General features: G+C 42.4%; 1 protein-coding gene across 8 annotated transcripts in view; it reads right to left on the bottom strand.

Annotated features, from left to right (window-relative positions):
• NCALD (neurocalcin delta) overlaps positions 1-24,546 on the bottom strand; it is a 447,618-nt gene that overhangs the window by 13,883 nt on the left and 409,189 nt on the right. For all 8 annotated transcript variants that reach the window (XM_058444301.1, XM_032760151.2, XM_058444297.1 and 5 more), the window contains one exon: positions 21,972-22,368. In XM_058444301.1, coding sequence (XP_058300284.1) covers positions 21,972-22,349 — 378 coding nt within the window. In that variant the 5' untranslated portion in view covers positions 22,350-22,368. The remainder of the gene's footprint in view (positions 1-21,971; positions 22,369-24,546) is intronic.

The following is a 24,546-nucleotide window of genomic DNA, read 5'->3' on the forward strand; positions in this document are numbered from 1 at the left end:
TTGCTATTCAGTATTAGGCTAAAGGAGTGGGGTTGGCACAGAGAAATGGGAATCAGTTAATACAACAAACAACTCCCACTACTTCCCCCACAAAATGAACAGAGGCCTAAGTCCCTGATGTGAACATATGTGCAAGCAAGGCTTCTGGAATGGGGTGGGAGGCACCACGTCTGAGTGTGTTGTGGGTTTGAGGAGGAAGTGGGGTCTTCTTTAAGAGGCTCACAGATGACTCTTTCGTGACACTCAGATCAGATGGGAATTAGTGGGTTATTTACAAAGTCAGGCCTATGCAAGGGGTGGTACAAGAGCAGTAAGCAGAGAGCCAAGGTGACGAGTCCCAGTGGCCCCCAGAGTGAGCGGGTGACAGCCCTGCAGAGCCACAGTGGCAGGATTGCCTGTCCCTTTGCTCCCTTCCCACGGCATCAACAACCGAGAGCTGATTGTATCAGAACTTTAAAATCTGGGACTGTATAGCACAGAGGAGAAAAATACAACCCCAGACAGCCATCTGAGACAAATCATGTCTTTTACTAGCTCCAGTCCCCACCCCTTCTACATTTAATGGGATTAAACCGTGAAGAGACCAGGCTACTTCCCTACTTTATTTTTAGCAATGTCAATGAGAGGTCTAGCAGGGTCATCCTGTTTTCAATTAAACTTGAAAAGTCCTTTTCTTGTCTCTGGGTAAATGCAGAGCTTTGGGACACCCAGAAGCCCAGCCCTGACTCTGCCCCAGCCAGGCTTGAGACAGCTCCCCGGTGTGACCAGAGCCCCTATCAGCTTCCTTGTGGCATATATATATATATAATTTTTTATTTTTTCTCTTTGAAGGAACAATCTCTTGGAATGTTGGAAAGGGAGGACTCAGGTCTGGAAAGTGAGGACTCAGGTCTGCATTGATCAAGGTGGTGCAATTAACTGAGGGCAGTCAAAATTCCAAGAGTTAACGCTCAATCTCTTTTCTGAAGGAAACCAGATATTTCATCACAAAATGTAGGGTGTTCTAACAGGAAACCAGACACCCAAGTCTCTCTGACAGCAGACTACGGACAACAGAAGTTTGGCAGCACCTGGTTGTCCTTAGACTTTCTCACCTTGCTTAGACTAAGCACCTTGCTTAGAAGGATATTACATATCAGGAAACGAGAAGAATGAAAATATTTTCAGGAAATACTTTTAAAATAGAATGAACATCTATATATCTGGAATAGCATAAGTACTTTCTCATTTAGAGCTAGAAGAATAGATTAAATCAGTAATTGTCATACTTTTGTAGTATTCTTCCAAGGTGCTTTAAGCATTTTCACAGGCAGAGAGAGTGTGAGAGAAAAGCAGGAGCCCCACGCCTTTTCAATCGAGCAGTTCCATGTAAGATTTCATGTAAGATTTTACTCAGCAAACTAAGCAAAACAAAACCATTTTTGCTGCTGAAAATGGAGTTTGAAACCACTGAACCACTTCATGTACTGGTGCCTTTGTGATAGTGTGATTCTTTTTTGTTTTTGCTTTGAGACAGGGTCTCACTCTGTCTCCCAGGCTGGAATGCAGTGGCATGATGATAGCTCACTGCAGCTTCGGACCTCCTAGGCTCAAACCATCCTCCCACCTCAGCCTGCCGAGTAGCTGAGACCACAGGTATGTGCCACCACACTGGGCTAATTTTTAATTTTTTTGTAGAGACAGAGTCTCACTATGTTGCCCAGGCTGGTCTGAAACTCCTGGGCTCAAGTGATGTTCCTTCCTCGGCCTCCCAAAGAGTAGAAATTACAGGTGTGAGCCACCATGCCCAGCTAGATACTGTGATTCTTAAATGGAATGAGAAAGTCCAAGACCTGTACACTGTACTCTCTGCACACTAGAGGAGCTTACTATTTAGAATAACCCAGCACCATGCCCTTTTATAACTTGAAGACTTATGGGAAGTTAGATGTAGCCTTAATATGGGAAGAACTTTATGTTCTGTGGTGTGCAACGGCAGAAGAGCAAAAGGCTGCTCCACAGGAGCGGCCTCATGGATATTGGAGATACAGAAACAAAGGCTGAACAATCACACATTGACGATGCTATAAAGGTGTCTCCTAAGACGCTTTCCAAGAAATGTGAGCCTTCCAAGATGTGTTAAGATCAGAGAGATCCCATCATCTAAACAGTATTGGGAAACACTGCTTATTTTATCCCCTTCTCAAAACATCACAATGCACATGAACATATTAAAGATTCTGGTAATTCCTGCAGTAAGAGACCTGTTGAAATCTATTTAACCCAGGTTTTCTCAAACTGGTTTGACCAGAACACTTTTGTTACAAAACATCTATGAACAGTTTATGAAAGTAGTGCCTCAAGAAAGTTCTATCTGCACCAGGACTGACTCTTACTCTGACTCCCTCTTCATCTGGGCTGGGTTCTCTGATCCTCCTTTTTTTTTTTTTTTTTTTTTCCCAAAACAAATAGCCTAGAATGCTTCTTCATGAAATTTGTCTTCCCAATGGTTTCTAAGTTTCTTCAAGACAGAGATATTGTCTTATTCATCTTTGTATGTTTTGGAGTCTAACACTTACTTTATTCAACAAACATTTGTGGACTTTATGAATAGCACAAAAATGGTGCTAAATCCCTTGGCATCAGCACAGCCCTGCCTTGAAGGAGCTCACAGGACAGGTGGCAGCAGGACAGGTCAACACAGAAAACATCAGCATAAGATTACAGAGTGTGGCTTCTGGCCAAGATGGAGTCACAGGGATTGAACTTACCCCCTCCCACCTGAACCAGAAGCAACCACAAACCCAAAAACAATGGACATGAAACAACAGTTTACCAGACGCTGGGCACTGGGCAACAAAGGACAGTGATCCCTGAGAAAATGAAAACATGAGAGCTAAGTCCTATGTTGGCCCCAGCTTAATGCCTTGAGAGGGTTTCCAAGCCACAGTGCCAAGAGCGGGGACCTATGTGAGAGCTGGTGGACTCACTGATGGGCAGATGGCGCTGAGAGTTTGGAGACACTAAAGTGGCTAGTGATCACTGGACAGAATAGAAGAGAAGAGAGAGTGGCAGAGAGAGAACTCCAGAGAGCTGTGGCGGGTCTCCCTCAAGTATTCAGCACAGTCAGTCTACAGATGGGAAGAAACTACCCAGGACTGGGAAAAAAGAACCAAGTGAAAGGATTAGAGGAAAGAGTGCCTGGCCCTTCCACAAGGTCAAGAAGCATGCTTGTTTCCATCAGCCAGAGGGACAGCCTCATGATTTGTGGGGCACTGGCTGGTCAGAAAGGTCTGGCCTCAGTAGTGGGAATAATCAGTCCTAGCTGAGTGCCGCTCTCGTGTCAGCTAATGAATCTGAAAAGCAAGACCTGGAAAGTTCAAACTGTTTCCAAGTAATTTAACTGTGTCTCAGAAGAAAGTTTAAGAACATTTATATAGCTATAAAAATCTCCAGTACTCAACATGGTAAAATCCTGTTGAAGAGATCATAAAGTAATTATATCTTTTAGTGGAGTTGTTCATGATGACAAAACAGCAATCTACTTGAAATTAACAACAAAAAAAAGAAAGCATTATTATGATGGAGATCAACAACAGAGTTAAATGCATAGGACTGGGGTGTGGGGGGCAGAGGAGACACCTCCACTGAGTGAGAGGGAAATGTGGTAAGAGCGAACTCTAGGATACCGCATGAGAAAAGGCTGTGGGATGTGAGAGGCCACGGTGACTTCTGGCATCTTCCAGCTGACACGTAACTGAGGCATGGAGAATTCAAAGGTCACAAATGCGAGATGAGTCTTGAGAGAGATGGGGACCCAGTCACAAAGGCTGTTATATGCCTCGTTAAGAAATTTAGACATCATTTAAAGTGAATGGGGGCTGGGCACGGTGGCTCATGCCTGTAATTCCAGCACTTTGGGAGGCTGAGGCAGGCGGGATCAGCTGAGGTCAGGAGTTCAAGACCAGCCTGGCCAACATGGTGAAACCCCATCTCTACTAAACATAAACAAAAATTGGCCGGGCATGGTAGCAGGCACCTGTAATCCCAGCTACTCGGGAGGCTGAGGCAGAAGAATAGCTTGAACCAGGAGGCAGAGGTTGCAGTAAGTCGGATTGCACCATTGCATTCCAGCCTGGGCGACAAGAGCAAAAACTCCGTGTCAAAAAAAAAATAAAAAATAGGCCAGGCGCAGTGGCTCATGCCTGTAATCCCAGCACTTAGGGAGGCCGAGGTGGGCAGATCACAAGGTTAGGAGTTCAAGACCAGCCTGGCCAAACACGGGGTGAAACCCCGTGTCTACTAAAAACACAAAAATTAGCTGGGCGTGGTGGTGCACACCTGTAATCCCAGCTACTCAGGAGGCTGAGGCAGGAGAATCGCTGGAACTCGGGAGGCAGAGGTTGCAGTAAGCTGAGTGCAGTGAGCACTCCAGCCTGGGCAGCAGAGTGAGACTCTGTCTCAAAATAAATAAATAAATAAAATTAAAATAAAATTTAAAAATAAAAATAAAGTGAATGGGGAGATACTCAAAGATTTTAGGCAGGAGAGAAACATGGTTAACATGATCATATTCGGTCTTGAAAGATCACTCTGGCATCAGTGGGGAAAACCGAATTGGGGGAGGACATGATGGGAGGCAGGAAGAGCTGTTAGAAATGTGTTGTGAAGATCGTATTTTCCAAAAATGTCCAGAACAGGCTTTCTAATCCCACACAATCTTCCAGAACCTCGCCACTGCCTCTCTCGAGGTAAACTCTAGTCCCCTCCCCTTGAGCCTGGAGGTCTTGGTGAACCGTAGAGACCTCTGTGACTGCCTGGAGTAGGGGTGGACGGGAGAAGTGATGCTCTGTGACCTCCAAAGTCAGATCATAAAAGGAGATACAGCTCTGCCTGGTTCTCTTTCTTGGGACCTGCACTTTTTAAGCCCTCAGCTGACATGTGAGGAGTCTGGTCACCCCAAAGCCACCATGGAGGAGAGAGACTATACAGAGACACAGAGGGAGGTCCCAGGTCCAAGCAGCCTCAGCTGTTCCAGCTCCCAGGCAATTTCGAGCCACCCCAGCTGATGCTGCATGGAACAGAAATGAGATCCCACTGTTCTGCCCAAGTATCAGATTCATGGGCTAAATAAATGATTGTTGTTTTAAGTCAGTAACTTTTGTGTTGGTTTCAATATGCAGAATAGATAACTGGGGAAAAGTTACAATAATATAGGTTAGAAATGTGAAGCCTGAAACACAGTAACTCCAGAATGTCTGTTTAGGAGAGTAAAGGCCTCTTTGGAGGGAGTCATCTGAAGCTGCCTTTTGCAGAGCACTTCACATAAGATTGGAAAACTATTAATTGCTCATATCTAAAAGTGAAGAGTACCACCACTGACTTGAAATGAGACAGTGGCAGAAGGAATGCACAGGAATGAAAAGGTTAAAAAATACCAAAGAGGCAAATGTAATAGCTCTGGTGACTGTCTAAATATGGAGATAGATGGTGGAGGAGTGCCAAAGATGTCTCTGACTTGATTAAAGGATGGATAGTAAGACTATTAAAAAAAAAAAAAAAATGGAGTGGTGGGAAGGTTTGGGCAATGATGAATTTGTTTTTGGAATATTGACTTTGTACCAGTGCAACATCTTAATAGAGAGGTCCATTAAGAGTTGGACACAGTGGAAATGAAGATCTGGAAGTAATTTGTTTCTTCATCCATAAAATTGGGCTAATATGGTTGTCGTGAGGATTAAATGAGATAGTGCTTGTGTACTAGGTTGAACAGTGTCCTGCAAAAATCCATGTCTACCTGAAACCTGTGAGTGTGACCTTGTTTGGAAATAGGGTCTTTGCAGATGCAATCAAGTTAACATGAGATCATAATGGATTTGAGTTCTCCTTAATCCAACAACTGGTGTCTTGATAAGAAGAGGGAAAATTGGACACAGACACACAGGGATAACACCCTATGATGATGGAGGCAGAGAATACAGTGATGCAGCTGCAAACCAGGGAATGTCAACGATTGCCAATAAGCACGAGAAGCTAGGAAGCACTCATTTGTGTTTGCCAGATACCATACTTGATTTGACTTAAACTCTTAAGCCATAGTGTGATTTGCAATAAGATTAATCCCCTGATAAGAAAGGGACAAACCCAAAACATCTGATAAGCAAGCACTAAAGTCAGTTCTTAGAGGAAGTCACTAGCCTAAGCAATTGCATTGAAGTTTCTTCCAGGAAAGAAATCTAAGCTGCATTCTAGAGCCACATCTGTGGTCCATGCTCATAATTGAGAATTACACAGGGTTTGGAGCTGAATTCCCAGGGGGTAATATAAGATGAACTAGAAACTCTTCCCCTGCCCCCTCCTTTTTTTCCCCCAGAATCAGAAGAGCACAGTGTTTCAGGTCTCCAAGGACCATATTAAAAGTGACAGAGTGTCTATTTAGAACAGTCTTTGGGGGAGGAAATGCAAATGGTACTCAGAATGTGCTTCTAAACAGAATATAAGAAAGTCTCTCTGGCCCTTATTTTGATCCTCTGTGGCAGAACTACTAACAGCCTGGTTGTCTGAATTGGTCATGGTGAGCACTCTGGAAATGAGTGGGGATTAGTCTGTGTGTTCATTTGGTGCCAGAGGAGGATAAGCTCTTTTTGCATGGCTACTCCCATCCCCATAGCTCCCCATCCTCATCTGGCTGCTATATAAATATGTATGCCTTATACATCACAGGGGTGAATCAGAAAATTTTTTTCCCATACTGCTAAAAGTAGCAAAACCAAATTCTCTTGTTGTGGGTGGCCAGTATATTTCCAAATGCCTTCCTTCAGGTTTCACTCATTTAAAAGGTGTGACATGTATACTGGGGTGTTCTTAAGTTCACCTTGCCTTCATCAAAAAATGTCAGTTAACCCTGAATCACAACTAGGAGAGAAAGTTTGACTCTAAAACAACAGATATGTAGCCGGGCATGGTAGCAGGCACCTGTAATACCAGCTACTCGGGAGGCTGAGGCAGGAGAATCTCTTGAACCCAGGAGACGAAGGTTGCAATGAGCTGAGATTGCACCACTGCACTCCAGCCTGGATGACAGAGCAAAACTCCATCTCAAAAAATAGTAATAATAAGTAAATAAATAAATAAATAAATAAATAAATAAATAATAAAACAACAGGTATGTGGACTCCAAGTATTTTTGAAACAATCATTAACATCTAAGTAGTAAAAATGCTGATTACAGATTATTCTAACCTCGTCTTTAAAGTCAGAGCCCTAAGGACTGCTAGGAGTAATGTGATGTCAGCCTTTGGATTCTTTTTGAAAGGCTCTAACTTGAACTTAAGAACAAACCCAGACAGACTGTCCCCCAAACAGTCCCAATGCATGATGTGTGACTGTGGGCTCAGATCAATAAGGTTTGGGGAATTCCTGGGGCCAACTACATTCTTTCCTGGAAACATGATTATTTCTTTAATCTGAGTCCTGTGAACATCATAGCTCAGAAGTTTTAGCTTGTTCCCAGAGGGGCTGATCTCTGCTGGTAAAGACAGCAGGTAAAGAAGCTAGGAGTCCTGGCCGGGCACGGTGGCTCATGCTTGTAATCCCAGCACTTTGGGAGCCCGAGGCGGGCAGATCACGAGGTCAGGAGATCGAGACCACGGTGAAACCCTGTCTCTACTAAAAATACAAAAAAAAATTAGCCGGGCGTGGTGGCGGGCACCTGTAGTCCCAGCTACTCGGGAGGCTGAGGCAGGAGAATGGCGTGAACCTGGGAGGCGGAGCTTGCAGTGAGCCGAGACTGCACCACTGCACTCCAGCCTGGGCGACAGAGCGAGACTCCGTCTCAAAAAAAATATATATATATACCTAATGCTAAATGACGAGTTAATGGGTGCAGGAAATCAACATGGCACATGGATACATATGTAACAAACCTGCACATTGTGCACATGTACCCTAAAACCTAAAGCATAATAATAAAAAAAAAAAAAGAGGAAGCTAGGAGTCCTAACGTCAAGAGTATCTCTTCTGTGATTTCCACCAGTTGGAGATTTAGTGGGACATCTCCCTTTTCTTTGTGAACATACATTTTATAACTACCAAAATTTAACTGAAAGCTTAATGGAAGATTCTATCCATTACTTTGTCCATTGAAGTGGAAATGAACTCCCTTCATTTAGTAGGAAGACATCCTGTCCCAGCTCTGGAAATTGTGGCAATAATAATGGTAGCCAACAATCATTGAGTGATAGCCCATGCAGGCACTGTTCTAGGCACCTTACTTGTAATGACTGATTTGACACTTACAATCATCCATGAGTTAGGTGATTCGATTAGCTGCAATCCACAAATCAGGAAATGGATGTCAGAGATGTTCAGTAACTTGTACAAGGGCATGTAGGTACTAAGGGAGCAGAATCATGACTGGAAGCCAGGTACTCACCCTGGGGTCTCTACCCTTAATACATGGATCCCTCCACCCCTCAAGATCCCAGAGCACATCTAAGCACTCATGGCAGAATCAGTGACACCGCTGTGTTTGTAAAAGGGGAAGTTGAGCTTGGCACTCAAGAATAGAAAATTGTGACTCAAGGAGACGGGAAAGAAGGAAAAGGGAAATTTTAAAAAGGAAAGGCAATATCAATCTGCTTTATCCAAAATGGCTACTCTTGTTAAAAGTGGAGGGTGTCCAGGTTCTTGGCATCTTGAACAAAGAATTGGATAAAACACACAAACAAAGCACAGAAGGAGTGAAGGGACTTGTTGAAAATGAAAGTACACTCCACAGTGTACCTCCTATGGGATCTTCGCATAGGGGCTCACAGACCCCATTACAGAATTTTTGGGAGTTTAAATACCCCCTAGAGGATTCCACTGGTTACTTTGGGTACGCCCTACATAAATGGAGAGGATGAAGTAAAGTTACAGTCATTTATGGCGTACGCTCTACGGAGAGGATATTTCCTGTTATAGCTGAAGTGTGAATTGGCCTTATGTTCCCTGCCTGCAGACTATTTTCCTGCCTCACCCTCACATGCCTATGCTTCCTTTGGTTCCTTCTTCATCTTTGTTTTGGGTACAGATGGTCTAATGTTGTCTAAGCCTATCATTTTCATTGAGTTGTAAGGAAGAAGAACTCAGCGTGTATACATATAGTCAATGAGAATCCTGTGTTTAAAATTTGGCCTTTCAAGGGTCTTAGTTACTTTTGAGAACAGAAGGGAGGCAAATGTAATTCCATTTTCTTCCTACATTAGCTCCCTGGGGGAGTGCTGTGGTCCCATTCGTGGATCCATAAGGTCAACATTCTCTCCACCCCTCAAGATGCCAGAACACATCTAAGCATTCATGATAGAATCAGTGATGCCACTCGCTTGCTTGGTTGATCCCTTCCTCAGACACACAGCCTGTGCTGTGATGGGTGTGGCATTCACACCTGTCTCCAGCAGGGCTGAGGGACAGGAACTGTGTCGGGCAGGAAGAGTTCTTCCTCCTGAGTGGTGGGCTGACCTCAGCCACCAATGGGAGGAGAGAATCTGTTGTTTAAGATGGGGAAAGTTCAGGGTTCTGATCTGGCCTAAGATTCCTGAGAGATGATTTTTGATGTGATAATAAAATATTGAGCCTAAATCATGTTCCTAAATTTGTCACTTAAAAATAAACACATGAGGTTCCCAGGCAAGATGGCTGAATAGGAACAGCTCCAGTCTGCAGCTCCCAGCAAGACCAATGCAGAAGATGGGTGATTTCTGCATTTCCAACTGAGGTACCCAGTTCATCTCATTGGGCCTGGATAGACAGTGAGTACAGCCCACGAGGGTGAGCAGAAGCAGGGTGGGGTGTTGCCTCACCTGGGAAGTGCAAGGGGTTGGGGAACTCCCTCCCCTAGCCAAGGGAAGCAACACTGTGAGGAATGGTGCACTCTGGCCCAGATAGTATGCTTTTCCCATGGTCTTCGCAACCCACAGACTGGGAGATTCCTTCGGGTGCCTACGCCACCAGGGCCCTGGGTTTTAAGCACAAAACTGGAGGGCCATTTGGGCAGACGCCAAGCTAGCTGCAGAAGTTTTTTGTCGTACCCCGGGGCGCCTGGAACACCAATGAGGCAGAGCCATTCACTCCCCTGGAAAGGGGGCTGAAACCAGGGAGCCAAGTGGTCTCGCTCAATGGGTCCCACCCCCAAGGACCCCAGCAAGCTAAGATCCACTGGCTTGAAATTCTTGCTGCCAGCACAGCAGTCTGAAGTCGACCTGGGATGCTCCAGCTTGGTGCGGGGAGGGGCGTCCGCCATTACTAAGGCTTGACTAGGTGGTTTTCCCCTCACAGTGTAAACAAGGTCACCAGGAAGTTTGGACTGGGCAGAGGCCACCGCAGCACCACAAAGTCGCTGTAGCCAGACTGCCTCTCTAGATTCTTCCTCTCTGGGCAGGGCATCTCTGAAAGAAAGGCAGCAGCCCCAGTCAGGGGCTTATACATAAAACTCCCATCTCCCTGGGACAGAGCACCTGGGGGAAGGAGCAGCTGTGGGTGCAGCTTCAGCAGATTTAAACGTTCCTGCCTGACAGCTCTGAAGAGAGCAGAGATCTCCCAGTGCAGTGCTCGAGCTCTGCTAAAAGACAGACTGCCTCCTCAAGTGGGTCCCTGATCCCCGAGCCTCCTGACTGGGAGACACCTCCCAACAGGGGTTGACAGACATCTTATACAGGAGAGCTTTGGTTGGCATCTGGCCAGATGCCCCTCTGGGATAAAGCTTCCAGAGGAAGGAGCAGGCAGCAAATTGCTGTTCTGCAGCCTCTGCTGGTGATACCCAGGCAAACAAGATCCGGAGTGAACCCCCAGCAAACTCCAGCAGACCTGCAGAAGAGGGGCTTGACTGCTAGAAGGAAAACCAACAAACAGAAAGCAATAGCATCAATATTACCAAAAAGGACAACCATGCAAAAAACTCCATCTGAAGGTCACCAACAGCAAAGACCAAAGGTAGGTAAATCCACGAAGATGAGGAAAAATCAGGCAAAAAGACTGAAAACTCCAAAAACCAGAATGCCTTTTATCCTCCAACAGATCACAACCCCTCACAGGCAAGGGAACAAAACTGGATGGAGAATAAGTTTGACAAATTGACAGAAGTAGGCTTCAGAAGGTGGGTGATAACAAATTCCTCTGAGCTAAAGGAGCATGTTCTAACCCAATGCAAGGAAGCTAAGAACCTTGATAAAAAGTTAGAGGAGTTGCTGACTAGAATAACCAGTTTAGAGAAGAATATAAATGACCTGATGGAGCTGAAAAAGACAGCACGAGAACTTTGTGAAGCATACACAAGTATCAATAGCCAAATCGATCAAGCAGAAGAAAGGGTATCAGAGTGGGGGTCAACTTAATGAAATAAGGCATGAAGACAAGATTAGAGAAAAAAGAATGAAAAGGAATGAGCAAAGCCTCCAAGAAATATGGGACTACATGAAAAGACCACACTTACATTTGATTGGTGTACCTGAAAATGATGGGGAGAATGGAACCAAGTTGGTAAACACACTTCAGAATATTATCCAGGAGAACTTCCCCAACCTAGCAAGACAGGCCGACATTCAAATTCAGGAAATACGGAGAACACCACAAAGATACTCCTCGAGAAGAGCAACCCCAAGGCACATAATCATCAGATTCACCAAGGTTGAAATGAAGGAGAAAATGTTAAGGGCAGCCAGAAGGAAAGGCTCGGTTACCCACAAAGGAAGCCCATCAGACTAACAGTGGATCTCTCTGCAGAAACCTTACAAGCCAGTGAGGGCCAACATTCAACATCTTTAAAGAAAAGAATTTTCAACCCAGAATTTCACATCCAGCCAAACTAAGCTTCATAAGTGAAGGAGAAATAAAATCCTTTACAGACAAGCAAATGCTGAGGGATTTTGTCACCACCAGGCCTGCCTTACAAGAGTTCCCAAAGGAAGCGCTACATATGGAAAGGAAAAACTGGTACCAACCACTGCAAAAACAAACCACAATGCAAAGACCATCAACACTATGAAGAAACTGCATCAACTAATTGGCAAAATAACCAGCTAGCATCATAATGACAAGATCAAATTCACATATAACAATAATAACCTTAAATTGTAAATAGGATAAATGCCCCCAATTAAAAGGCACTGGCAAATTGGATAAAGAGTCAAGACCTATCAGTGTGATGTATTCAGGAGACTCATCTCACATGCAAAGACACACTTAGGCTCAAAATAAAGGGATGCAGGAAGATTTACCAAACAAATGGAAAGCAAAAAAAGGAGAGGTTGCAGTCCTAATCTCTGATAAAACAGATTTTAAGCCAACAAAGATCAAAAAAGACAAAGAAGGGCATTACATAATGGTAAAGGGATCAATGCAACAAGAAGAGCTAACTATCCTAATATATATGCACCCAATACAGGAGCACCCAGATTCATAAACCAAGTTCTTAGAGACCTACAAAGAGACTTAGACTCCCACACAATAATAGTGGGAGACTTTAACACTCCACTTTCAATATCAGACAGATCAACAAGACAGAAAATTAACAAGGATATTCAGGACTTGAGCTCAGCTCTGCACCAAGCGGACCTAATAGACATCTACAGAACACTCCATCCCAAATCAACAGAATATACATTCTTCTCGGCACCACGTCACACTTATTCTAAAATTGAACACATAATTGGAAGTAAAACACTCCTCAGCAAATGAAAAAGAATGGAAGTCATAACAGTCTCTCAGACCACAGTGCAATCAAATTAGAACTCAGGATTAAGAAACTCACTCAAAACCACACAAGTACATGGAAGCTGAACAACCTGCTCCTGAATGACTAGTGGGTAAATAATGAAATTAAGGCAGAAATAAGTAAGTTCTTTGAAATCAATGAAAACAGACACAATGTACCAGAATCTCTAGGACACAGCTAAAGCAGTGTTTAGAGGGAAATTTGTAGCACTAAATGCTCACAGTAGAAAGTGGAAAATATCTAAAATGGACACCCTAACATCACAATTAAAAGAACTAGAGATGCAAGAACAAACAAATTCGAAAGCTAGCAGAAGACAAGAAATAACTAAGATCAGAGCAGAACTGAAGGAGATAGACACACACAAAAAAATAAAAAAATTGATGAATGAAGGAGCTGTTTTTTTCAAAAGATTAACAAAATAGACTGCTAGTCAGACTAATAAAGAAGAAAAGGGAGAAGAATCTAATTGACACAATAAAAAATGATAAAGGGGATATCCCCACTGATCCTACAGAAATACAAACTATAAACACCTCTACACAAATAAACTAAAAAATCTAGAAGAAATGGATAAATTCCTGGACACATACACCCTCCCAAGACTAAACCAGGAAGAAGTTGAATCCCTGAATAGACGAATAACAAATTTTGAAATTGAGGCAATAACTAATAGCCTACCAACAAAGCCCAGGACCAGATGGATTCACAGCCGAATTCTACCAGAGGTACAAGGAGGAGCTTGCATCATTCCTTCTGAAACTATTCCAAACAATAGAAAAAGAGGGAATCCCCCCTAACTCATTTTATGAAGCCAGCATCATTCTGATACCAAAACCTGGCAGAGAAACAAGACAAAAAGAAAATTTCAGGCCAATATCCCTGATGAGCATTGATGTGAAAATCCTCAATAAAATACTGACAAACTGAATCCTGCAGCACATTAAAAAGCTTATCCACCACGATCAAGTCAGCTTCATCCCTGGGATGCAAGGCTGGTTCAACATATGCAAATCAATGAACATAATCCATCATAAAAACAGAACCAATGACAAAAACCACATAATTATCTCAATAGATGCAGAAAAGGCCTTCAATAAAATTCAAAACCCCTTCATGCTAAAAACACTCAATAAACTAGGTATTGATGGAACATACCTTAAAATAATAAGAGCTATTTATGACAAACCCACAGCCAATATCACACTGAATAGGCAAAAGCAGGAGGCACTCCCTTTGAAAACTGGCACAAGAAAAGGATGCCCTCTCTCACCATTCCTATTCAACATAGTATTGGAAGTTCTGGCCAGGGCAGTCAGGCAAGAGAAAGAAATAAAGGGTATTCAATTAAGAAGAGAGGAAGTCAGATGATCTCTGTTTGCAGATGACATGATTGTATAATTAGAAAATCCCATTGTCTCAGCCCCAAAACTCCTTAAGTTGATAAGCAACTTCAGCAAAGTCTCAGGATACAAAATCAATGTGCAAAAATCACAAGCATTCCTATACACCAATAATACACAGAGAGCCAAATCATGAGCAAAGTCCCACTCACAATTGCTACAAAGAGAATAAAATACCTAGGAATACAACTTAGAAGGGATGTGAAGGACCTCTTCAAGGAGAACTACAAACCACTGCTCAAGGAAATGAGAGAGGACAAAAACAAACGGAGAAACATTCCATGCTTATGGTAGAAAGAATCAATATCACGAAAAAGGCCATACTGCCCAAAGTAATTTATAGATTCAATGCTCTTCCCATCAAGCTACCAATGACTTTCTTCACAGAATTAGAAAAAAGTACTTTAAATTTCATATGAAACCCAAAAAGAGCCTGTATAGCCAAGACAATTCTAAGCAAAAAGAACGAAGCTGGAGGCATCATGCTACCTGACTTCAAACTATACTACAAGGCTACAGTAACCAAAACAGCATGGTACTAGTACCAAAACAGCATGGTACTGGTACCAAAACAGATATATAGACCAATGGAACAGAACAGAGGCCTCAAAAATAACACCACACATCTACAACCACCTGATCTTTGACAAACCTGACAAAAACAAGCAATGGGGAAAGGATTCCCTATTTAATAAATGGTGCTGGGAAAACTGGCTAGCCATATGCAGAAAACTGAAACTGCACCCCTTCCTTACACCTTATACAAAAATTAACTCCAGATGGATTAAAGATTTAAACGTAAAACCTAAAACCATAAAAACCCTAGAAGAAAACCTAGGCAATACCATTCAGGACATAGGCATGGGCAGACTTCATGACTAAAACACCGAAAACAATGGTAACAAAAGCCAGCATTGACAAATGGGATCTAATTAAACTAAAGAGCTTGTGCACAGCAAAAGAAACTATCATCAGAGTGAACAGGCAACCTATAGAATGGGAGAAAAATTTTGCAATCTATCCATCTGACAAAGGGCTAATATCCAGAATCTACAAGAAACTTAAACACATTTACAAGAAAAAAACAACCCCATCAAAAACTGGGCAAAGGATATGAACAGACACTTCTCAAAAGAAGACATTTATGTGGCCAACAAACATATGAAAAAAAGCTCATCATCACTCGTCATTACAGAAATGCAAAGCAAAACCACAATGAGATACCACCTCATGCCAGTTAGAATGGTGATCATTAAAAAGTCAGGAAACAACAGATTCTGGAGAGGATGTGGAGAAATAAGAATCCTTTTACACTGTTAGTGGGAACATAAATTAGCTCAAGCATTGTGGAACACAGTGTGGCGATTCCTCAAGGATCTAGAACTAGAAGTACCATTTGACCCAGGAATCCCATTACTGGGTATATACCCAAAGGATTATAAATCATTCTGCTGTAAAGACACATGCACATGTATGTTTATTGCAGCACTATTCACAATAGCAAAGACTTGGAACCAACCCAAATGCCCATCAATGTTAGACTGGATAAAGAAAATGTAGCACATATACACCATAGAATGAATACTATGTAGCCACCAAAAGGAATAATTTCATGTCCTTTGCAGGGACATGGATGAAGCTGGAAACCATCATTCTCAGCAAACACAGGAACAGAAAACCAAATACCACATGTTCTCACTCATAGGTGGGAGTTGAACAATGAGAATATATGGGCACAGGGAGGGGAACAACACACACCGGGGCCTGTTGGGGGGTGGTGGGCAAGGGGGGGGACAGCATTAGAAGAAATACCTAATGTAAATGATGGGTTGATGGGTGCAGCAAAACACCATGGCACATGTATACCTATGTAACAAACCTGCATGTTCTGCACATGTATCTCAGAACTTCAAGTACAAGTTAAAAAAAAAAAAAAAAAGAAAAAAAGTACACAAAAAATAAACACATGAAAATGTTGAGGTCCTAAAAATAAATTTGCATATGGTTTTGCTTATTCACCCAGATGTTGATCTATCACAAAAATATTTTCTTTAAAAAGGAACGCTACTGCATTTTGGCATATGTGGTAGACTGAATGATGGCCCCCAAAGATGTCCACATCCAAATCCCCGAAACCTGTGAATACCTTAACTTGCACAGGAAGACAAACTTTGCAGACGTGATTACATTAAGAATATTGAGATGGAAGGAAAAATTCCCCTAAATTATTCACGTGGTCCCAGTGTAATCACAGGATCTTTTTAAGTGGAAGAGAAAAGCAGAGTAAAATACAGAGGATGGCAGCCTAAGAAGGACTCAATCTGCTGTTGCGGCCTTTGAAGATGGATGAAGAGGGCCATCGGCCAAGGAACTCAGGAAGCTTCTAGAATCGGGGAAAGACAGGGGAAAGGATTCTCCCCAGCAGCCTCCAGAAGGAACACACCCCTGAGGAAACCTTAATTTTAGCCCAGTGAAACTGATTTCAGACGTCTGACCTCAAGAACTATAAGATAATAAATTGTATTTTTAAACAACTGGCTTTCTGAAACATTGTTATAGCCACCAGAGGCGAACTGATTTGGTATGATTCAGAGCTACACAGAATCCACAGTAGTCCCATAAATTTTAGAGTTTTTTCCTATCAGTGTTATGAAATACAAAACAATTTCAGCTTGTCACTACAAACAATATTCTGTGGATACTAAAGCTAAACCACAGGAAGCGATGTCAGGGAAGAGCAACTAGAAAATTTATGACTTGGAGTCCTACACCCCATTCATTGTCAAACTTAATTAGTTATAAACTTGTTTTCACCCCAGTCTTCACCCTGACCAGTTACTGGTGTTTGTAAGTGAAAAATCATAAATTTGTATTTTTCATTAAATTGCTTGAATTTCTGAGTCGTGGAGGGACGGGATTCAGCTAAGAATTTATGTATCAACACTTGTTATCAAGTTACAGGTGTTACTCATATGAACAAATAGAACTTTAATTTGCTGATGGTTCTCCTGGCCCACAGCTTGCCCCCAACTCATCACTTTCTAAGAGATATTTAGAAAGACACAAAACAGAAACTTGACAGTGACTCCTCAGAAGCAGAGGAGCGTTCTCCTGAGAGCTGCAGACCAGCTACGACAGACAAAAGACAGCCAGACAAAGGCACAAAGCTTCCTGAGGCAGTGACAAGGCTTGAGGAGTGTGGGTTTTCAAAAAGGGAGGGAAAAAAAGAAAAAAAAATAGAATGAGAAGCTCTGTGAGATCCTACAGTAAATTCCAATTTATCCAGAATAATTGAAACCAGGGAGGCTAGCATAAGAATGTGGCAGAACACATGAATTGTCAGTTTGCAAAGTAGCGGAATAGAATAACATAGCCCTTAATATGAAAATGGTTCTAAGTTTAATTTAATCTCTTTGATGATTTGGAAGTCACCTCAGGGTGCTACAATATTTCCTTTCTGTGGTCATGCATATTAATCTTCAGGACTAAGCGCTCTAGAAAACAGTTTAAGAAATTCAAGCTTTCCTCTGCAGGCTTCTTAAGAGCCATGAGTGTCTGAGCATTTCATAAGGAATGGGTGTCCTTACAATTATAGCCTGGAAACACTGTGGGCCTGTGAATGGACCGAGGTGCTTTACAGTGAAGAAATGCCTCTGGGAGGCTGAGGCACCTTCCTTTTGTTTTATTTATTTTATTTATTTATTTATTTATTATTTTTCCAAAGGACATTGCCCCAAAGCACCTTCCTTTTAATGACCACTTTTTACATTCCTTAGCAAATGTGGTGAAGTGAAGTCAACAGGGGCTGGGTGGGGGTCAATTCGTGCCTTCTGCATATTCTCTGCAATTCTGTCTCTTTCGCAAACTGGATTCCACAGAAAAGGGACAGTGTCCATTTTCTTCCCTATACTATTTGCTCAGGGCCGAGTTCTTAGCAGGGAGTGTTGATTTCATCAGCCCATGAGGACTAAAGGTTCCTCCCTGCTCGGCGTCACAAAACCATTGACCAATAGCAGCCAGGACGACTGGGCAAAAGTGTTGAGCAAGAGCTAACATGGAGCTGTAAACCAAAAAATAAAAGTCTAAGGCTCCCCCAATCATCTGAATGAACCTCTCCTCTCAGCCAAGGGCATTCTAAAGTTAACCTGAAAAACGTGCTCAGGCCATGATGGAAGGGGTGTTGGACATGCCTCATTATACCCTCCTCCCTCTTGGAATTTAGGAAAAGCCCACCAGCATTAACAGCAACACAGATCTTAATCTGATAAGAAACATTTCCAAGCTATTCTCTCTGAAGCCTGCTACTTAGAGTCTTCACCTGTATGGTAAAACTTTGGTCTCCACAACCACTAATCATAATCTAGACATTCCTTTTTATTGATCATAACTCTTACAACCAATTGCCAATCGGAACATTTTTAAATGCACCTATGACCTGGGAGTCCCGCTACCCTTAGCATTCGAGTTGTCCCACCCTTCCAGATGGAACCAATGTACATCTCTCATGTATTTGATTGATGTTTCATGTCTCTCTAAAATGTAGAAAACTAGGCTGTGTCCGAACCACTTTGGGCGTATGTTCTTAGGATCTCCTCAGGGCTGTGTCACAGGCCACTGATCACTCATATTTGGCTCAGAATAATAAATCTCCAAATGTTTTGCCGTGTTTGACTCTTTTCATCGACAGTGCCTAATGAGACTTTTTTTTTTTCTTAGATTCCAGTCAAGAAGCAATTCTCTTCAAATGGAGAACATACTCATCCCTTTCAGTACAGAGGTGTGGAGCATAGTACACCCAGATTTAAAGAAAAGAATGCAAATAACACTAATTAAAATGTATCACTTTTTTCTTTTTTTTTGAGATGGAGTCTCACTCTGTCACCCAGGCTGTAGTGCAATGTCATGGTCTCAGCTCACTGCAACCTCTGCCTCTCGGGTTCAAGCAATTCTCCTGCCTCCCAAGTAGCTGGGGCTACAGGTGTGAGCCACCACACCCAGCCAATTTTTGCATTTTTAGTAGACATGGGGTTTGGCCAGGTTGGTCTCAAACTCCTGACCTTAAGTGATCCACCTGCCTCAGCCTCCCAAAGTGCTAGGATTATAGGCTTGAGCCACCGCACCCAATCTGAATCACCTTTTAAATTTTAATGTAATTCTAATTTTTATTTAATTAGCAAACATTAAGAAAACTTAGAAAAGTGCAAGCGGCCGGGCGCGGTGGCTCACGCTTGTAATCCCAGCACTTTGGGAGGCCGAGGCGGGCGGATCACGAGGTCAGGAGATCGAGACCACGGTGAAACCCCGTCTCTACTAAAAAATACAAAAAATTAGCCAGGCGTGGTGGCGGGCGTCTGTAGTCCCAGCTACTCGGAGAGGCTGAGGCAGGAGAATGGCTTGAACCCGGGAGGCGGAGCTTGCAGTGAGCCGAGATTGCGCCACTGCACTCCAGCCTGGGCGACAGAGCGAGACTCCGTCTCAAAAAAAAAAAAGAAAAGTGCAAGGATATGGAAACACCCATCGCACACTCTGGGGGTATATTTGGAAAAACAATTTTCAGAGTGCATCCAGAGCCTTAGAAATGTGCTCATATCCTTTGGCCCAGTAATTGCACATTTGGCAATTTGTTCTCAGAGAATAATCCTGAATATAGAAACACTTTATTCACAATAATTATTGATTTATTTTATTTTTAAAAGTTATAGTATTATGTATAACAATAAAAACTGAAAACAACCTAAGCACCTAACAGTGGGGAAAATGAAGCAAATTATAATATATGGTAAGTATAATATATTATATATACCATATATAATATATGGTATATATTATATATATATGGTGTGTATATATATGGTATATATACCATATATAATATATGGTAGGTATAATATAGGTATGCATAATATCTTATGCAGCCATTAAAATATCTGTATTCAAAATTGTTAAAACTTGACAAATACTTTTGTTATTAAGTGAAAATGACAAGACAGAAAACTTCATCCACATAATGAAATCAATGATATATCAATGATATATTTCTAGATGCATGAAAATAGGTCCAGGAAAGATGTATTAAAAAATTATTAGTAGAGATTCTCTTTGTGTGTAGGGTAGAATTATGAATAAGTTTTTCTCTTTATCTTTTATATTTTTCTATACTGCCTGTGTTTGTGCAATAGACATTATATTTTTCATAAGTTTATTCTCAGTGGAAGGGAGGGATCTTTTATTTTTGTTTCAAGATAGTTCATCTCTGAAGAATTAATTTAACACAATTTGTTCAGATAGTTACTGCTCTGGGTGAAGGAACAACCACTGGTGGCCCAACCAGAAAGGAGAAGTAGTTGGCAGATCCTGGAGAACTTCCAGTGATGAGTCGGGTCATTTCAGATGCCTGCTTCTGCATCCCACCAACGTTTGAATTGTCACATTAACTGTCCACATGGGTTCAGTCCTACTGTCCTGGGAGCAGGCCCTGGGCTTCAGCTTCAAGGCTCAATAACAGTTCATCTTGCAGGCCTCCATTTCCATAGCCAAATTCCCTGGGGTTTGCTGTAGGCCAATGCACCTACATCCCACCCTCTCCTGTAGCTCAGTTCTTTTTGTCTCCTTGTGTTATGTCCCCTCACCCATCCAGCACCCCAGCAGTTCTCTCAGGGGTTGTAGCTCCACTTCTGCAGGACCCAGATGTCCTGGGATGAGGGTTGACCTCTAAGATGAGCCCTCCAGGAAGCCAAAGGCCCGCTCCCGTGGCCCTGCTGTCTGCTGCCAGATGCTCTCCCACTGTGCCTCACTTGCCTGCCAAGACAGGGAGCGACTGCCGGCATCCCTGGTGCTGCCCACCCACCCAGTCCTTTTTGTTCCTTGCAGCTGAGGCTCTCCTGGCCCTCTTCTGAGTCCTGTCTCTGTCTCCTTATGTTTATCTCTGGGTCCCACCCGCTGCTGAGCCACCTGTCATTGTCATGACCCTAGCTCCTTACCTTGCTTGCTCACCTCCCCAAGTTTGCTGAGGTCCCACAAGCAAAATGTAGCCAATGCTAGGGCCCCTCCCCCTGTTATGTTGAGGAAACTGGCTCTGGGAGAGTGATTTGGGTAATAAAATAGAGTGCATCTTACTAAAATGATCTAGGCCTCAGTGCTACAGTGTTTGTACCTCTGATGGAATAGAGCCTGGAGCCCAGATCCCTGCTGTTATTCAAGACTCTAGTATAAAGTCGTGAATAAATGATGATGATGGTGAAATTCCCATATGACTGGCACTGTGCTAACCATTTAGCATGGAGAGTCACACCTAATCTTAAAATAACCCCATGTTATGGGTGAGTACAACTGATAGTTCATTTTATAGCTGAGAATACTGAGGCTCGTGTAGGTGAACTAACCTGGTCAAAGTGACTGAAAGATGCAAGATTTGAACCCAAGCCAGTTTTATCATTAACCCCCAGTCTGGGGAATATAACCCCAAAGGATCTGGGTCCAGGCAGGTCAATGCAATAAGTTGATGGAATGGCCATAATGAGCGTGGCCAGAAGAGTATACGTCCATCTGTAGTGTAAGGGTCACCACAAAGTACCAGGTGACTTGTAACAGGAAAGATTCTGAGCCCAGTGTGGCCAGAGGTTCTGAGTTTTTCAAGAGATGCCAACAAGTGTGGATTTTTATGTGCAGTCTCCCCACACTGTAATGCAGGTTAAACTGTTCAAACATGCAGGGTGGGCCAAATGAAGTGTACTGGTGACTCACCAGTTTGCAACCTCTGCACCATGCTATACTGTGCACCTTCCAATTCTTACTTGAGATACATGCCCTTCTTTTTTTAAAGGGCTCAGTCTACATACCTGCACGATCTCTAGCATCTCTGCCTTGCTGATATAGCCATTTCCGTCCAGGTCGTACATGCTGAAGGCCCATTTCAGCTTCTGCTCCAGCTTCCCCCTCGAAGTTACACTCAGGGCGATGATGAATTCTCTAAAGTCTATTGTCCCATCTCCATTTGCATCGAAGGTGCGGAAGACATGCTCTGCAAATTTGGAAGCATCCCCATAAGGGAAAAAGTTCCCATATATTTTCTTAAACTCTTCCATTGACAAATGTCCACTGGGGCAGTCTCTCAAGAAGCCTTTATACCATTCCTGGATCTCATGCTCTGTAAAGTCTGTGCTTTCCAGCAAGTCCTGCATGACCTCTGGGCGCAGCTTGCTGTTCTGTTTCCCCATCCTGGCAGCAAGAATTCAGCTGCAGATAGAAAAGAAAACATATATAATTTGTAGAGCTGCTCTTTAGGGCTGCATTTTATAATTTGTAATTGTTCCTTTGGGAAGAAGAAAAAACAAACAAATAAACTCTATACAAGTCCAGCAACACTGTCTAGGTTTTGCAACACACTGGTCAGCCAAACAAAATAATAGTAAGACAGGCCAGTAGAGGATGCACAGCAGAATTATCACTGACCAGAAAATGAATATTTCTTTTATACAGAGCCATCCTGAAAGCAAAAGTTTCAGAGAGACGGTGAGGTAGAGGGAAGTGAGGGCAGGGAGGGAGGGAGAATTAATTGCTTACTTAATTTTGACATTAATTTGCCAGAGGTTGAGCTGAAATTTAAGAAGGCTGGGGTTCTGATAGCTAATCCAAGTATTAGCAGGGAAAATTAAAGGAAAGGAGGAAGAGAGAGACCAAAGGAAAGAATTTAGCAGCTTTTATTGCTAGAATATTTCCAAGTAAAATGCTGCTTGGATACCTTCTGAATATTATAAACACAGACATGAAGACAGAAAATGGAAGCAAACCTAATACCACCAAACTCCACCATGCTAGTTCAGGGATTTAAATGCATAGAATAAATCACTGACAATGTTGGGTTTTGATAGTAAAGATGATGCTTCATAAAGTTATGTCTTATGATTTTGGCTTATAAAATAGGCCAAATGTTTCTCTTTAAAATACAAATAACTTTGCATTTTCTTATCATAGCAGTAGCACATATTTATAGTAACATAGTAAAAGACTGATACATAAGGAAAAAAAGCAGCATCATTTCAAATACTAACCCTTAGAGATAACAATTGCTAGCATGTTGATATGTGTTCTTCCAGACTTTTTGTATGTGTACTTAAATATGCTGTTAATATATGTTTCCATAACAAGAATGCACACCTTTTTGTTACCTATTTTTAAACTTAACATGGTGTGGAAAATAAAGGCAACTTCTACTAGGTGGGGAAATACCTGTAATTATTATTGGCCTTGGGGGAAAATGCCACCTTGATATTTGAAGCTACTCCCTTAAAGAATGATTTATTTTCCTGAGTATAGAAAGGACCATTTCTTCAAAACCAAACTGAAGTTATTTTCTCGATGTATAAAACGTGCTTTTTCATTTATAGTGCTTTTGCACTAGAGACAAATTGCCTCAACATTTGGCTCTCAATTACCAGTGTGTTTCTGGTTCTGTGGATGCAGAATAAGATGTGGCCCCTTCTCCCTAAGGTCACCTAGCTGTGTGTGCAGGGGATGGTGGTAACAGTGAGGGGACAATATGACAAATATGCCACAGAATAGAGAATAAATTGGGTGAGAGTACTTGGAAAAATGCCCAACCCAAAGGGGTTATGGGTTCTCTCAGGGAAGCTTTCTTGGAGGAGGTGATATATGAGATTAGTTCCTAATTCCCAAGGTATATGATTTAAGTGTGGTCAAGATAAACCCCGTCTCAAAAAAAGGTTCTGCACTTACATTTTGCATTTTTCCTCTATTGGAAAAAAAACCTGAAAGCAAAGCTTAGAAAAATTACAGAATACCTGAAAGACAGCATATCCCCATTTTAATAATGATTGCCAATCTTCTTTGCGATTTCACGCATTGTAGGGTTTGTTTCTGTCTCCCTCCTGCTACACAGTCAGACCCTTGAGGCAGAGTCTCCACTGGGGTTGCTTTGTCTTGCTAGAGCCCACCACAAATGGCATTTGGTGAATGAATGAATGAAGGCATGACTGAGAAAAATGACTGATAGGAAGGTAACTACAACATGGAAACATGGAATAATCTTGGAAAAGGGGGCTCATTGCCAGAAGCATGGGGGCTTGGTTTTCAGAACGCTATTTTACACGCTGAAAACTATCTGGTGGTTAAGACTTGAGCTTAGGATCTCTTATATTGAATTTAGTGAGGCCTGCCTGGTGGCCTCACTAAAAATAAACTTCCACAGGGTGGTGTTTGTATCTCATGCTGCTCAAACTGCTTGCATAATACTCATGGTTCAGATAATGACCAGCAATCCTCATTCATTGCCAAGTTTATTGATTTTGTTTTCTGACTTCTGCACTGGAGGCAAAACCTACCTTGCTCATATGCAGATGTCCAAAGTGATGGGAGTATGGGGCACTTCACCTATGAGTATGGCCAACTGCTGTA

The sequence above is a fragment of the Hylobates moloch genome, unplaced genomic scaffold, assembly GCF_009828535.3.
Source record: "Hylobates moloch isolate HMO894 unplaced genomic scaffold, HMol_V3 SCAFFOLD_9, whole genome shotgun sequence".
Taxonomy (NCBI): Eukaryota; Metazoa; Chordata; class Mammalia; order Primates; family Hylobatidae; genus Hylobates; species Hylobates moloch.